At 39.1% G+C, this 18,073-nt stretch overlaps 1 protein-coding gene across 1 annotated transcript; it reads right to left on the reverse strand.

Annotated features, from left to right (window-relative positions):
* Positions 1–380: 380 nt before the first annotated feature.
* Positions 381–8,143, reverse strand: LOC145611354 (E3 ubiquitin-protein ligase RING1-like). The gene is made up of 2 exons (XM_081666673.1): positions 6,755–8,143; positions 381–616 (listed from the first exon to the last, which is right to left on the reverse strand). The coding sequence occupies exon 1, from the start codon at positions 7,953–7,955 to the stop codon at positions 6,771–6,773; it is 1,185 nt and encodes a 394-aa protein (XP_081522799.1). The 5' UTR covers positions 7,956–8,143; the 3' UTR covers positions 381–616; positions 6,755–6,770.
* Positions 8,144–18,073: the final 9,930 nt, after the last annotated feature.

Raw genomic sequence — 18,073 nt, forward strand, 5'->3', positions numbered from 1 at the left:
CTTGTGCCTGAAATAAGGGCATGCTTTTACTAAAACACAGCAAAAGTATTGTTCATTTTTATCATGTACCTGTTAGATTTCTGACTATTGTAAAATATCAATAACATATAACATGAGACTCAACTTGAGGGGAACGGAGGCACTCGCAATTATCTGCAATGTATTGGCATGTGGCTGTGTTACTTGCTAGTACCATTAAGCTATATATGAATGTAATTTGATAGCGTATTAGCGTTGTACCATTTCACATCACACAATAAGACATGAAGTGCCTCACTTAAGGTGTGAAAACGCCACCATGGCAATGGTTCATTAATTAACCATCTTATCTTAAGCCACCAAGATTGGCAGTGCGCATATATATTTTTTAAGAAAAAACTCACAAGAAACAGAAAGCAGGGGCCAAACAGCATAATATCATATTCTGTATAAAATACACATTAAAATACAAAATTTTTCAAGGGCCACATTTGTTTCTGAGTCTATATTGAGATAAATTTTAACCATGAAGTATACAGTTTACCTACAATTATTACCATTAAAGATAAGAATGTATCTCAGCTAATCTTCACTGTATAAAAACAATTGTATTTCTGCCAAATCTTACAGATCCACCCTGCAGGAACATACAGACAAGATCCATTAGTAATTGCCATATGATACACAAGTGAATATAAAATTGGTAATTACGAAAGAACTAGACGTAACAGAACGGCAAAGGTCCAATTCATTCTTCATTAAGAGACATAAGGAACAAACAAGGTATTAAGGTATCGGAAAAGCCCATAAGATAAAATCTATGCATGTGTCAACCAAAAGTTGTGCTACTTTTACATATTCCAACTACGGAAGCCAACGAGTGAAGATTTGAAAAAACAAGCTTTTTAGAGGTTAGGAGACTACGTAATGAAACTTTGGAAATCATGAAGCAGGAATTGGTAATAAGAAAAACACTTGATAATTTCTTTTGTTTAGCAAGTGCTGGAAACAACTTGGCTTCCCAGGAATAAATATAACTATATATTGCAAGGAGGGGGGGTTTAAGCATACCTGCTAACAAGCATGCCATCACTAAAATCCAATCCCATTCCTAAATTCATCCCAATTTCATCAACCCAAAACAGCAGTTAGAATTATGTTTCTAGAATTAAGCAAGGTTATCAGTACCACTTTAGCCATGACTTCTAGTTTTAAACCACCGGCACTCTACTAGTACTACAGCATAGCAGACTGAGACCATGCTACATTATATACTGGACAACAAAGAACCATCGACCAATATATTATATAACATCTGTAAGCAGAGAATTGGGAAATCCATTCTGTTACAACTTACAAAGACTAATAATAAACAAAAACGACTATATCCAAGAGACCAAGACTTCTCATGAATAGCACAATTAAAGCTCATAAATCCAGGCAATAGCAATGCATTCATGTCTAATTACAAAATCAATGCCCCAAATAAATGTGAATAGTTAAGTGGTAAGGAAAAACATGAAAGAAGCACATACATCGCAAAGGGAAACAAAATCACCACATTCATATAGGATATTCATGAAATATCTTTCAATGGAATGACTAGGATCTTATAGATTATGACCTTATAAAATACAAGCTGTCAAAGACTAGTAACAATAAAGTGGATTATCGATCATTAACTAGAGACATAAAACAAAGTCAGTGAAGACCGTAGAAAGAAGCCAGCCAAATTAGAAGACACAGACACGTAGCAAATCAAAATTTCCACACATTTTTTCCACTACACCACAGATTTTCATGACACAACAGGACTATGTTTCTCATACTCTACAATTCATCTCAAGTACAAAAATAAAATCATGGATATAAAAGGGCCAAAATCTTGGGAAATTTTTTCACAAAATAACCTAATTAAATACTTGGAGATGTCAGATACATATTAATATATACTTGAATCCAAGAAGCATAGCAGCAAGAAAACAAGGACCATACAATAAAGATAACGTCAAGTAGCATAACTGCACTGCTGGAGCAGCTTTCAAGATGGAGTTGATACAAAGCTGAGTTCACATCATGTTCAGATATTTTGCAATGGTTTTCATGACATATCACTTATTTCGATAACAATAATGCTATACCAGTTAGGAAAAATCTTCAACACAAAGAGCAAAATGGGTAAATCAAATATCAATAAAGCAATCGATAAGCAGATCAACTTGAAGCAATCTCTTCAACTAAAGATTTTTCAAGTAAACAAGTACTACAATTTCAGACAATAAAAAATACTCCCTCCATCCGTTATACTAAGTGCTCATATTCCTTTTCGGATGTCCCAATTTTAAGTGCTCACTTCCAAAATTGGCCTAGTATTTAGGAACATTTTACCCTCAGCTCCAATATTAAATCCCCTATTTCTCCCAAGAATGCCAAGATTCCATCCACTTATCATAAATTCTCCCACCCACTTACTAATTTTATTGTAATTGACAATTTACTTTTGATTTTATAACTCCCGACTCATTTCACTCCTCTCCGATTGGCTTTTAAGAAATCACCAATCATTGCTTTGAAAGGAATCTAATTGCTTTTATCCTTTTGCATTAGAACCCATGAGAAATGAGCACTTAATTCGGAACGGAGGGAGTAGCAGACAGATTATATAGCGGATAAAAGTGAAAATTTGACACTCTACAAGGCTTAATTTTTTGTGCCACAATCAGCATATGTAAATGTTTACCCCCCAAGTACCCACATAATCATATAGAGAACGGAGAACCCATCAATATGGTAAGTGGTTTTAGAGGCCACATGAGAGTTAACAGCAGCAGACTTATACAAGGAGATAGACCAAAGAGTATGCACTCAAGAAATCAGCCTCAGCACACGGTATTTTCTAGAGCTCCAAGCCTCCAATCTGTCCTACTATGCAACCCTACACTGCGTATTGAGATTCTTTGAGCATTGAGTCATATAACCATAATTCACATAATTCAAAATGAACCCTTCTCATTTAAGACATTTAACCTTAAAAAATATCAAATCACCAATAAAAATTGACTTCTGTATAGGGATTATTTTCTATTTAAACTGAGACCTTACTTTGTTCTAGTCCCCAAAAAAAAACAATATAGTGCAGTATAGGCTGTTAAAAAACAGAAACAGACTTTACCACATTCCTTCCCATGTTTGTTTTGATTCCATTTCTTATGTTTTAACACATCACCACTCTTCAATCTTCCTTCATTATCTCCCTTTTTTAAGATGATTGATTCAATTCAATTTTCAATGATCTTATAATTCCTCACTCGACAATCCTCCCTCATTATCTCCATTCTATGTCTTCTGCCTTTCTGCCACATTAACTTGCCAGGCCCCAACAAGATATTGTGCTTCCAGACATAAATGACCACTTCTGGTCATGCTGACGGCATCAGTCTATGTTGTGCAAGAGTGTGTGAATAGTTGAAAGTCAACATGGTGCAATAATTGTGGAAAAATAAACATACTAAGTTTTACATTGTGACATAGCAGTATAGCACTTGAAAAGTTCCTTACCGCTCAAGTAGATGAATTGAAAACAATAACTAAATAACTCAATTGCAACATTGTTACTAGAAGACCCAGCTTCTAGACTTTGATGTCTATGGTCTGCTTTATGTAATTCAAGAATGGTCACAGCACATCAGCAATCTCAGCATTCACATAGAAGGTGCTAAAGAAACAACCAGAAAGAGAAAATGTAATACATTGAGGGATAGATCCACAAGATGCAATATAGTCCCGTAGGTAAATCCTCAACTGGTCCATAAACTAGATTTTTTTTCTAAACAAAATAATACTTTTCTTTGCTCTGATCTGTGATCAAGTTTTACTACATGCATACAAAACTTGGTCCTTAATCCAATGTCTTCTTCACTTGATAACTTTTACCTTGCAAAAACATTTAAACTAAGATACCTAGACAACCCAATGAAACTGAGCAACTTGAATAGTCTACAATCGTAGCACAAGTGCATTACAACAAGAAGACCAATTTAAAATCCAAATTTCATACGATGAAGCTCAATTTTATAAATTCTGGTCCTCTAACTCTAAGATTCTCTTTCTGCCACAACAAGCTCAGCATCTAAATTAAATTGCTCAGTATCTACATTTAATTGCTCAGTATCTAAATTAAATTGCTCAGTGGATTTATGGTTTTACAAGTTAATAAGCAAAGGCGGGTTGAAAATGAAGACCTCAAGAATCCTTTTTGAATCATGTGCACTAATTAATTACATTATGAGAGAAATACAATGAAAGAAGTCTTCTCCAAACACAAGAAAATCCAATGTGATGGCACTGCCTTTTCAGCCACATCTTACTGATCTTACACACCTCCATATTCCATGCATACCAATTCCTTCCCAAACTAATAAATGGACACTCGAGCATTATGATTACCTAACCTCTAAGCTCATGTTCAATACAGTCTGTCATTGCTAATTGACTAAGACTATTCAAAAGTGTCAAACTCGTTAGAACTATCTAAGATAGACAAGTCAAGCTTTTCCGTACGTCCTCATCATTATCAATGATCTTATTTTAGTATTCATCATATCCATTCAATAAAGTACATACACATGCAGCACTAGTACAACAGAATGATGTGTTGTAAGAAGACTTTTTGGCCAACAGCAGGTGATGACAGAGGAACTTCTATGGTAATTGAGTGAAATTAATAAACCAGGCCTATCATCTATCAAGTTGTATATTATATTATGAAATGTAAAAAGCTTAGTCATATACGTCATCTACATAGGAATATAATTCCCAAATGATAGCTACAACTAATCCCTTTCATAGAGCACATGCAACAGTTCTAGTTAAAATTATACCACTGCAACCCTTATAAGTTTGCGTCCTGTCAAAAAAAATAAAAAAATAAAAAATAAAAAAAAAAGAAAAAAAAAAGAAGAGTTGTGACAACTACAAATTAAACAACACAGATTTTATTTATTTTTGGGTCCAAAAAATATTGACATTTCAAAAGCAGAATTGAAAACTCAAACAGTTTTGCAGATTCGAAAATTCCAAGAGTTTTCAGAATAAAAGATAATATCTCACCAGCCAGAACAGTAAAACACCAGATCAGATTGTGTAAAAACCAGCTGAATCAAGAGTAAATGAACTCATGAAGTACCAGCTTCCACATTTATTTCTAATTAATATATTAATGACTAAACAACAGACAAATTGTTTTTCAAGCAAATGAAAATATTTACAGCACATTCATTCCTAATAAAAACATAGTATATCTGCAATTAAATTTGCTAAATGTCATTATATCTCATCATTCTATCAGCTACAGGCCATACAAGGAATGAACAAAACAGAATGTAAATCAGCAAATACTTAAAATCATCTGCAATGACAGCTTTAGAAATGCTGGATAGTCTTACAGAGCTAAACTCAGAAGACAACAGCAAACAACATGGAAGCTCGTAAAACAACCATCATACTCAATCAGAGAACAGACAAACCTTTATATTGACCAAATTTAGACGAAGAACCAACTATCTCATTTTCATGTTCAATTACTTCATGTTTATTTCAAAATCTCTAATACTATATCAAGAAACTAAAATGTCACAAAGACTAAATGCTATAAGCATATACAAGGAGGAAAAAGTAAACTGAAGGTAGCCTAGACATTTTCAATCTCAATTTTCATAGAGCCACAGAGTATTCTCGATGAGAAATAACAAAATGAAGTATTACACCTAGGAAGGATGCGACATAAATCAAGGGAAGGGTCTGAAATCTATTAGATAGGCCTATTATTCCACACAACTTTAATAAGATTTTAATCCAAGCCAAAAGCTGCTTAACATTAGAAGGTGTTCAGTCTAACCTCTCTTATCCGACCCTTGTTAACTCCTGAAGTATCCATAACCTGGACAACAACATCTGATAATAAACAGGTCTTCTAAAATTTTTGCTTCTTAAGTTTATCAACAACTTGATGTTCTTCACATGAACAGGGTAAAGAAAATCACTGAGCAGTCGATGTTGGTCATACTCAAGTTTTTCTAAAGGACAAAACAATAGTGTGATTGGACTTCGACACCGAGAATGCATGACCTAGAAAATCCAGTAGATTGGGCAAAATTGAAGGAACAATTGGTGGATAGAAGCAATCAAGGAACTTACAGACTAGGCAAAGAATGTGCTTCCTGTCCCCAAAAAGAGGGGGACAGCAACCAGAACAAAATGTGTATAAAGCCATGCCCATCACTTTCTTAACTTTAATTAATCTAGTTTTATAATCCCGTGAAAATACAAGACTATGTAACTAATGCTGTGTCTGCTTGTCCAATAGTACGATCGGTGAAATACACAAATACATATGCTGCCATCACCATTTACTCAATTTACCTATATCTCAACGTAAGCTTTGCATAGCAACCTCCAATAATTGATCATTAATAAAGAAAATCTAGAAATAAATCACGGTATTCTGTGTGATACTTGAATATCATCTAATTATCAATGCAGTGAATGCACGTCCAAAAATATTATTCACCATCATTCTACGATACTTGAATATCATCTAATCACACACGTCCAAAATTATTATTTAATATCATTCCAGCAACGAGAATCAAACCAAAGCACAACCATAACATTAAACCTGAATAACTAAGAATACTAAACCAAACCAACTAATCAAATTGAGGATCATTGAACCATTTAATGAAACAAACACAGAACAAAAGGCAACAAAGTATACCTAAATCACACAAGCATCAATCAAGGTCTTCCGTTCGGGTTTCTGATCCGAAGTCTGGATTCCCCCTCCTCCTCGGGTTCGCCTCATTACCATCACCAGAAGCATTACTCGCCTCGGCTGAAGACCCAACATTTCTAAACGGCCAAGGCAACGAAATGTTAAAACTCCTCTCCACAGTCCTCTCATTCTGCGAACCTGCCTCAGACAACACCACATCACCACCAATTCTACCACCATTACCACCCCCATCACCATTACCACCGGCACCAGCATCATCACCAGATCCCGGATTCTCCCTCCGGTTCCGAATCCTCTGCTCGTAATCAGGATCATCTGTAGGCAACTCATGGCGGCAAACAGGGCAAGAATTATGCAACTCCAACCAAGGAAGAATACAATCAGAATGAAATACATGTTTACAAGGCATCTGTTTAGCTTCAGCACCAAGCTGAAACTCATCCATACAAACAGCACATTGTGAAGAATCAGATAACAGCAATTCCTCCGTTACTTTAACAATAGGCAGCCCCTCAACAGCGGTTTTCGATGCCGGCGGCGTACCGTATCGATTCGGATCATTCTCCGCTAGCTGCTGAATCAACTGCTCCAACCCTGGTCCAAAGAAATAATCCCCCAAATTCGAGGGAAGCCGAAAATTCCCACCACTACCTCCACCACCACCACCTTGTTCAGGGTTAGCATTCTCAATAACAAATTGAATGTTAGCACCCCCAGCTCGCATAGTCTGAAGATAACTCTGAAGAAATTGAAAAGGGTTGAAAACATCGGTTTCCTGAAAAGGGGATCTCTGATTACCCCCATTTCCGCCATTACCAGAACCTCCAAAAGCTCCACCCCCGAAGATGGCGGAGAGGTCGATAGGCTCAATCGGAGGAGCAGCGGCGGAAGCAGAAGAAGAAGGGGGGAAGAAGAAAGGGGCAAAGGGTGCGAGGTGATCGGCGGTGGAAGCAGAAGGAGGAGGAGAGAAGAATTGAGCGAAAGGAGACGAAGAAGAAGGGTTAGGGTTTTCGACTTCTTCGAGGAAACCGCCATTGCAATGGGGGCAAGCGAGCTCGTCGGAGGAAGAAGAAGAAGGAGAGAGAGAGACGGTGCGATTGCATTGGTAGCAGAAGTAGTGTTGTGGTGGTTCAGAGAAGGTTGTTGTGGTGCTCGAAGGGTCGTCAATGGCGCCGGAAGACATTGTTGTTGGTGGTGGTGGTGGTTCAGGAAAAGACTGCTGTTGTTAATTGGTGTTTTTTTTTTTTTTTTTTTTTTTTAAATGTTGTGTTTTTGGGATTTTTTTTTTCTTTGAATGATATGATAGAAATGAATCTTCTTATGCTATATTTCGGTGGTGGGTGTAGATGGGGTTGGAGGAGGAGGAAAGAGAAGAATAATGCTAATCTATTGGGTAGAGGGGGATAATACACACTTATAAAAAGGGAAATCGAAATAACTTTCTACCTCTGTTTCAAATTATTTATCTGCCTCTGTTTCGAATTATCTGTCTACATCTATTTTGAATTATTTGCAATGTTTAATGCAAATAGCTTGAAACGGAGTGCAAATAACTTGAAACGGAGGGTGTAAGAGTATTCCCTTTGTATTTGCTAGTTTTGCTGAAATGATTCAATTGTTATATAATTGTTAGATTCAGATATCCCTACCTTATAAAAAGTTGAAAATTACTTTTATGAATAGTGTAATGCCAATTCTACCCTTTAAAATGTGTATTTACATATTTACCCTCATTAATATGTACAAGGTTTTTTAATGAATAGTGTTTGGACAATTATACCCCCTAAAATATTTAATTATTTACTTATTTGCTCTCATGCTTTAATGTTAGTTGTCTTGGACTAGGGATGGCAGTGGATCTGGACCCGACCCGGATCCGTGGATCCAGATCCGTTTTTTACGGATCTGGGTCCTCAAATTTTGGACCCGACGGATCCGGGTCCAGCTGGAAAAAACGGATCTGGGTCCGGGTCTAACTACCAGACCCGGACCCGGATCCGTAGATCCGTTTTATAAATTTTTTTTTAAAAAAAATAAAATTGCTAATACAAACAAGACTCACAAGTCACAAATTTCAGCCCATATCAAAAACTGAAATCAACCCACAAAAAGAAAAACCCTAATTTTCTCTCTCTACTTCTCTAGTTTCATTCTCCAATCTCCACGAGTCCCACGACTCAGCGGCTCAGCCTACTCTCCACGAGGCCATCGCCGGTACCCCCTGTCAGATCGGCGGCGACTCCATCCCGGTACACCCTGTCAGATCGGCGGCGACTCCATCTCCGTTCAGTTCTGTAAGTCCCGTATGGCCGTATTCCCTCCTCTTTTTAGTTTCTTTGTTGTTTACTTTATATGAGCAAATAAATTGTTGGTTATATGCTGAAATTTCGTGGGTATGCTGAAATTTAAGGTAGTAGACTAGTAGTTCAGATTTGTTTGTTATGTTTTTTACAAGTTTGCATTTGAAATTCTATCAAGATTCAAGATTATATGCTGAAATTTCGTGGGTATGCTTGTGCATGTTTTTGCTGCCAATTTGTGTGTTTTATTTTGTCTGCAAGTTTGTGTAATTTATACAATTTTGTGTGAATATTTGTTTGATTAATTTGTATTATACAAGTGTGAGGTCGATTAGGAACTACATAGTTACTTAGTAGCAATTAGTTTCATGAATTAAACCTTAATTACTTCATAAAATCAATGATACATTTATACTACTGATTTTTTTAATAAAATTATATGACTGATTTTATCTTTTATAATAATTTCAGAGTATGGATGCACAATCAAATTTTAAAGATAGTAATGAGGAACCATTTGCAGTCCCTTCTGATAAAGAGGAAGAAGAGGAAGGAGAATTTGAGGGGTTTGTTGAGGTCCAAAATGATACTACTAAAGAAAGTGAGTCTAGTAGTATTAAGAAAAGTAAGAAACTAACATCTGAAGCATGGGACTATTTTGATCTGACTACAATCAATGGTATACAAAAGGCAATCTGCAAGTTTTGTAAAAGTAAGCTCTCTTACACTGGGAATTCAGGAACATCTCACCTTCTTAAGCATGCTAGAAAAGTATGCTCGGGAAAGCATTTGAATCTTGCTGCCAGTCAATCACAGTTGAAGATTAAGACTGAAGTTGATGGGACTACTTCTTTGGCCATTAAGGAAAAGCAAAAGAAAGTCTTATTTGATCAAGATGTTTCAAGACAAAAGTTGGTTAAGATGGTAGTAATACATGAGTATCCTTTGTCAATTGTTGATCATATTGCATTTCGGATGTTGATGATATTAGTAGTGATGAAGATTAGTCCTTTCAAGAGATGGATTTTGGATGCTCATATTGAATCTATCATCATTATTTTTATTTTCTTGGTCATTTGTAACATCGTACTTTTTTTTAAATGTTTGGATTTTTTTTTTCAAAGACAATATGTGTGTTAGTTTGTATTTTTAGTTGTATAACTCTAGTTTATGTATTGAACTTGGTTGAAATGCGCTTTGTTATTACATTTGTTTAAAAAAAGTAGGCAAAAGATGTAAGACCCGTTTTGGACCCAGACCCGGACCCGGATCCATTGGATCCGTCGGATCTGGATCTGGGTCTTCATTTTCTGGACCCGACGGATCCGGGGCGGATCTGGATCCAAGGCTGAAAAACGGATCTGGATCCGGGTCCATCTGGACCCGGTCCAGATCCGACCCATTGCCATCCCTATCTTGGACATTTATACTCATAAACATAGTTGTTTACATATTCTTTTGTTATTAATTATGTCAACAACTAAACTTGTGATGTTAAGACCAAGCCGAAAGAACTTCTAGATGTGACTAGCTATGCTCGCGCATCGCGCGCGTTAGCTGTCCTAGTTTCTATAAATGTCGTATAACTTTTTATTTTTGTATAAATTAATATTTTTATCAAATTAAAAGATTAAAAGCGTTAATATATATATAATTAAATGTTTAGTTAAAATTATAAAAGTTTATTATTTTAAGTACACATTAAGACAAATCAAATAAGATATATATTTTCAATTTTTAATTTTTACTTATAAAAAGATTATCATCATAAGCGAACTATGAACAGTGTTCAAGATTCCAAATAGGAAGAACATTTAGTAACGGATGAGTAGATGCATTATATATATAAAGGATCATTTGTTCGGAAAAATATACAAGGTAGTTAAAAATTAACTAGTTACTTCGTATTAGAATTTGTATGACTTTAGAGTCTATTTTGGCCTTTGTTTTGTGAGATATTCACTTCTTTAGACCACTATTATCTCTTATTTAACTCAATATGTGTCATTTCTGCTTCAAGGGGTACTCATTTTTTTAGTGCACATTGAAGTGGGATATGCCCTTGAAGAACTTTTGAAAGGAAGTGAAGAGAAGGGAATGGAGTTTAAACTTCAAAGCAGAAGTTCATGTCCATGCTACACTTGGCACATCCATGCACACCATAACAAGAAAAGCGAGAAGACTGAAGATATCGGCACATGTCCGTGTCGAGCTTCACATGAATCCCCAACTGCCACTATATACGTTGAACCTTTCAAGTCAACACATTTATGCCATTTTTGGCACGTTCGTGCTATGCCACTCCAAATTGATCAATAAAGAACTGTGGTAGAGGGAAAGATCGGTCGTTGGACAATCACCCTCAAGCCAAACACTATTTCTACCTAAACCAACCTAAGACAAGTCTAGGGTAAGTAGAGGATCGTATCCACAGGGAATGGGTAAGTACACCGAGAGTATGAAACGATTGCAATCTAGTTCAGTCACAAATTAGGGGTTTTGATTAGATAACTACTATGGAGACAAACACTAGGGGGAAATGGGAATTGACACCAACCAAACCAATGGATCAAGACAATAGGCAAGCATGAACACAAATTGGGTGATAAAGAGGGCACTCAACATTGCCTTCTTTCGAAGCCACAACACTAAGCATTCCTAAACCAAACTTAACTAACAAGATAGGCCAACCATGTCTTAACGATGAGAAGTAGACTACTAACTCGTATTTGTCTTTCGATCGGTCCAAGAAAGCATTAAGGCACAAGCAATTGGGATTTCTCACCTAATTGTTGCAACTTAGACTACTACATCATTTAAACAAGGAACCGTAATCAAGAGGAATTCAGCGTAATCATATAAAAAAAAAAAAGGCTCACAACTAGACTCCATCTCTCAATGCAAGCATAGAAGTGAATACATGAGCAATAAGTGGCATCCAATTACACATGCAATTAACCAATTCTTTAACAATCAATCATCAACCCAAAATGAACATGCAAGCACAAACATCAATCAACCCATGGCTTGTTTGGGTCTTCACCCAACCCCTAGCTAATTAACTACTCACTAATTATGGTGGAAAACAATCTAACAGTTAAATCTAGGGTTAACATGAATTCAATTAAACTAGGAGAGAGAGAGAGAACAAGGATGGATTAATCATGAAGAATAAATAAACAAGAGTAAGGGAGAAATTATTAACTCAAAACAATTAAAACTGAAAATTAAGAGCAAGAGATAGAGGAAAGAGATTACTTAATAAACTTCAAATTTGAGAAATTGTTGAAATTGATGGAACAAAATTCCAATAATTCTTAAAAATGATTTGAGTTTTTGAAAACTAAACTAAAGGAGAGAAAAACTATGAACTAATTTAGAGAATAAGTCTAGAGGAGTTAAGGAGGAAGAAGATCCATACAAATGAGCCCCAAAAAGCTATTTATAACCCCAAATTACATAGTAAACTCCGCAATAGAAAGCTCGCAGAACCTATCGGGAGAGGTCTCTCCAAGGTCTGGAGAGGCCGCTCCTAAGGACTGGAGAGGCCGCTCCAAACTGAGGGAGATTGGGGCAGAATGTTGGAGAGGGCTCTCTAAAAAGGTGGAGAGGGCTCTCTAAAAAGTTGGAGAGGCCTCTCCGCATTTCTTATTTCAATTTTACCAAGTGAGGCAGGAAGTTCAGCAACGAGGTGGAGAGGCCTCTCCAAATAGGTGGAGAGGCCGCGGCACAATGTTGAAGAGGTTTTTCTTCACAAAATTCCTTGAAACTGCCAAGGAAGGCAATAGCTATAGCAGCGGGGTGGAGAGGCCTCTCCACTGGCCTGGAGAGGCCGCGCCACTCTGTGGAGAGGCCTCTCCACAGCAGCTCTCTTCTTTTTCTTGACTTGGCTCCCTTGCCTTGGCTTCTTTCCATAGTCTTCTTGCTTTCAACCTTGGTTCATCATCCATAGACTTCAATTGGTCGTCTTTACACCTAAAAACTCAACAAAAAAACTAACAACCCATGAAGCATAGGAAACACAAAAATTGCATAGAAAAAGAGTGAATAATGAACTAAGGCATCAATTCTTCACATATTCAACGTTAAAAACCACTCTATAATCATACAAAATAGCATGCTATCAAACTGCAACATTAAAAGAAAACCAAAAAACACATCCATGCCAAACGTGGAAGATGAAGATTTGGCATGGAAGATATCAAAACAATATCAAAGGAACCGAGCTAAAAAGGAAATATGCATGGTCAAAGATATCAAAAAATATGCAATAGAATCATATAATAGCTCATCAGTCAAGGATTTGATTGGTCCAATCAAGAAGTCAACCGAATCAATAGAAGATCTTATGGAATCAATCAAAACTACAAAATCAATCAATCAAACAAAGCTAATTCAGGAAACAAATCACTTGATTGACGAAATCTTTTCTGCGCAACATTCCAAACTGGATATTGACAATACGGACTCAATTTCACCTTTATGAGTAAGGGCATGTTCATATTTAATGAACTGAGCTGAACTGAACTGAACTGATTAGAGCTGAACTGAACTAAATTGAGCTTAAAAGAATAATTTATGAGAGAAGGAAATTAGGAGCTAAACTGATTAAACTAAACTGATTGGAACTGAACTGATTGGAGCTGAACTGAACTGAATTGAACTGAAAGCCTTTCTGAGTTTTGACAACTTTCCTTCAAAGCTTGGAACATTTGATGACGCATAATAATTGTTTGGGTGGCAATTACAATCACATCCCATGATTAAAACAGCGAGTCAAGGAAATATCAATCAACTAAGTCTAACATTTCCTAAAAGATGAAGATGTCAATCAATAATATTGCCACCATTACGAAAACAATAAAGATTCTTCAACAATTATCTTTATTAGATTTAAAAGTCAATATAAATGGGATACTCTTTGTAATAAAATTGATTCGAACATTTTCTAATTACAATTTACAATTTATAACACTTTAATACTAACATCTCTAATATTATTCATCATTACTCATCCGTATGACAGGCTAAAGTCGTATCACCTAATCAAAAGTAATTCCTAAATCCTCTAACTAATGCAGATAGGGAAGTAGGGTCGAATCCACAGGGAAACAAGTCTTTCTATTCCTAATTAATTAATATAATCTAAATTATTAAGTAACCAAATTATAATTATCGAAGGGAAACTAAACTACGAAGGGTAAAAGTAGGGAAGAGTAAAGGATAGAGAAAAATCAATGAATTAAAGACCTAGGGCATATGTTTACAAATAAATAATACTCCAAGGTAAAACATAATTGTTTTGGGTGTTTTTGTCCTTCGGGAGAGTTACAGCTCGAAGACTGGTCCGGAGCGGCCTGTACCTGCAAGACAAACGGAGACACCTGTTGGTTGGTGCTCCGCCTCCGATGATCAAGTTAGTAACTTGAAAGGAGAGAAAAAGGTGCTGAAATTTAGGTGGGGATCTGCTAGGATTTCTAGCTCAGTTGTCTCTATCAAAGGGACAGTTTGTAATAAATGGAAAAACGTGCCCTCCAAAAGAGGGGAATCCCCCTATTTATAGGGTCCTTGGGATTTGTGCCCCTGATTAAGTTACAGAACCCTAATCAGAGATGGGCTACGCCGCATTGCGGCTTTCTCGGGATTTGGGCCTGAAGGCCGACTTTTTCCCCCAAATATCCAGAATGACACGTGTCAAACAGGGATAGGTCCATTTTGGACCATCCCCGGGCTGACACGTGTCACCCTCTGATTGGGCCGCACGGAGGGGTAAAATTACCCTAAACATTTGCCCCTCACAGGTGTGACGTGGCACGCCACGTGGCATCTGTGACACGCGTCACTCTCTGAGTGGTGGTAATTTTACCGCCGAAATTTTACTATTCAACTTCTGAGTAAATTACGGGAATACCCCTTCATTTACCCTCTTTATATAGCCGTTTACCCTCATAACTTTGTTACGCTTCACAAAAATTTCAGAGTAAACTTAGAGAGAATCTTGAAAGAGAGAACAGAAGTCATCCGTCTAAGTCAGACGCAAATTCGAAGAAACTCAGTCGCACCAACACAGGCGGAACCGTCTACCATCAGATCTCAAATCTAAAGGTACCGTCTCTGACTCTTTCAGCTCTTTTTTCATTTTTCCGCTTGTATATATTCCTTGCAATAAATGGATTCATCACCAACACACACGGCACAACCTAGGGTAGAATCCAGCCGTTCACCAGGGACGGCTGAGTCTAGGACTGGTAGTGCCGTCTCAGGGTGTTGGGACCACCTTCATGCTTGGATTCCGACCATTTGTGCGTCTTTGCAGGACACAATGGCTCGGACTATGCAGACGGCACGAGATCCAGATTATAGAAGTGATGGCTCAGGCGGCCAAACGCCTGAGGGGGAGACGTCTGGCTCTGGACACCAGACGGCTCCGGAGAGATCCCCTCCGCGTGGCCCCCCAACCCCTCCTGATTCCTTTTTGGAGGAATGCGACCAAGGCGGGGAGGAGGTCGATGACCAAGGCAGTGAGGAGGCCGCCTCAGCTTCCGTTTCCCAATCTGGGGAGGAGACGGGAAGTAGTCTTGACGTCTCCTCTTCAGAGAGCAGTGATGATCTTCCTCCGCTTGAGAATAGCGAGGAAGAGGAAAAGAAGAATTGGAAAGAGAAGGATGATCCCTTCAAAATCCACGTCTCCTCAAAAGACATTGGCCTTATGGACAAAGGTCTTGATAATTTTTTGAAGGTGCACCCAATGGGAGACGGGTGGAGAATAAGGGTGCCTCCCCCAGACGGCACCGTTTCCTGGGAAGACTGAACGCAACGCAAACGGCTACTTCGGCTGTTACGAAGCGACGTTCAAGGCGGGTCTTCGCTTCCCCCTTCACCAGGCGGTGAAGGCAATTTTGAGAGGCTATGGCCTCGGAGTCTGGCAACTTACCCCCAATTCTTGGGCAAATATTCTAGGGTATGTTGCCGCCTGTGAATTCCAAGGGATTCACCCCGGCTGGGAAGCATTTTCAAGATGCATTATCTCAGCCGCAATCCAGGCGGGTACAGGGCGTGGTATACTCTGACCACATTCCCCCAATACATGATGACCTTGGATAAGGTCTCCAAATTTGACGGCTGGAAGCATAGGTTCTACCTGCTGACGGCTCCCACCAAGCGGGAGAACTTCGAGCTCCGCCAGTATAATAAGAAGCCCGACCTTCTGGGTCGGAAGTGTTGTCTTCCTCGGATCCCGGATGAGGACTTCGACAAAATAATTGAGGCTGATCTCTTCGGCCTCACAGACGCCTGACCCTTTTATGAGTTTACTTTCAAAGTTTCCTTTTTTTTTTGCTTACATTAAGTTGTTATTTTTTCAGGGAGGCAAGGTGGACAAGACGTTTGAGAAGAATCTCAAACGGGCTAGGGAGGAGACCCCCGTCTCTAACCCCAGCAAGTCCTCAAAGAAGGCCGCCTCTTCTGCTACTCCGTTGCCCCGTCTGGGAGGCAAATGCGAATAGCGGGGAGGAAGGAGCAAGTGTCAGGCTCCCTTGGCCTAGACTTGGCCAACCCTCTTCCTGCAACCGGGGGGTTCTCAACGGCTGCCAGCGGCTCTCGCCTGGCCGGCTCTGCAGGTAAGAACCCTTTTGAATCCCCGCCTGAACTGGGATGGTCGTTGCGAGTGAAATCACACTCCCAGCAGACGTCATCCTCAGACGGTCGGAACCAGATAGGCGCTGCTTTAGTAACTCAATCTGATGCTGATTGTGGTGTAGATCAATCGCCTCGCTGGCCAGACGTCCAGAAGCATGCCAGGGCCATGCTAGATGCTGTAGGCAAGCGGGATAAGGATGCTATCCCGGGGATAGAGACGTTCAACCTTGAACGTATTTTGACCCTCCTGGCTGAGGTAGTCTACTTAACCAATTTTTCAATAACTGTTTCTGCCCCTTTCCCCGCCTGCATCCTTAACCTTGTTTATTTTTGTAGGCCTTGCTGCGGGTAGAAGGGCTCAAGCGTCCTTACACCCGCAAACGGGATGAGGTAAGACGGGCCAAGCAGTCCGCCACAAATGCCATTGATGTTGCTTTGCACTCCTCTATAGTTAACGAAATTAAAACTAAAGCAACCCAAATGACGCAGTCGGCCAGGATCACAGAGCTGGAATCGAAGCTGCAAGCGGCCAACCAGAGGGCTGAGGCTGCAGAGTCGGCCCAGAAGTAGGCGGAGGTGGACCTCCCTAAACTTAGGGAGGACCTCCAAAAAGCCCAAGAGAGCCTCCAAGCACTTCAAGGTGCCTCTTCAAAGAATGCTGATCTGAAGAGCAAAATAGCCAAGATGGAGGAGGAGGCGGCCAAAGCTCAGGAGAACTTCAGAGCAACTCTCCAGGCGGAGCAAAACCGTCTGGTTGCTGAGATGGCCGCCGACAATGAGGCTATGATGAGGATTGCCTGGAGCGCCTTGTATCCTGAAAAGGATTACGGCGTCTGGGCTCTGGCTCACAAGTACGCTGATGAAGTCATCTACTTGCGAGAGAAGGGTGAGCCAGAGCCTGAGTCCTTCCTCGCCTGGGCTGAGACGGAGCAACCTGAGCCTGAAGCCGAAGCTGAAGCTGAAGCTCCAGAGGTTGAGATCATCGAGGAGGGCGAGAGGAACCAGGAGGGGCCGCCTGTAGGGCAGTAGTTTCAGCGGCTGTGTGCCAAGTCTTTTTTTTATTTTTTTCTGCGGCAGTATGCCATTTATCTTGCTTTTCCGGCCTGCGTGCCGAGTATCTGTGTATTTACCGGCTAAGGAGCCGTGTTTATTAAACAATTTCTCTTTTCCCGGACGGGGTCCGTATAACATTTGCCCCACCACAGCCGTTTGGTTGGGTGGATAATTAATGAATGCACCGACTGAGTCGGTTTTGATCTTTTTTTGCGCTTGTGTTTGCACTTCAATTTTTAATTTTTGCATTTTCAATTTTTGCCTAACTTATCAAAAGCATGCGGCGATCTCTGCCAAACTTATCAAAAGT

Source organism: Chenopodium album, chromosome 24 (assembly GCF_948465745.1).
Source record: "Chenopodium album chromosome 24, dcCheAlbu1.1, whole genome shotgun sequence".
NCBI classification, from domain to species: Eukaryota; Viridiplantae; Streptophyta; class Magnoliopsida; order Caryophyllales; family Amaranthaceae; genus Chenopodium; species Chenopodium album.

Coding starts and splice junctions, on each gene's coding strand:
- LOC145611354 (XM_081666673.1), bottom strand. CDS start 7,955: ATGTCTTCCGGCGCCATTGACGACCCTTCGAGCACCACAACAACCTTC.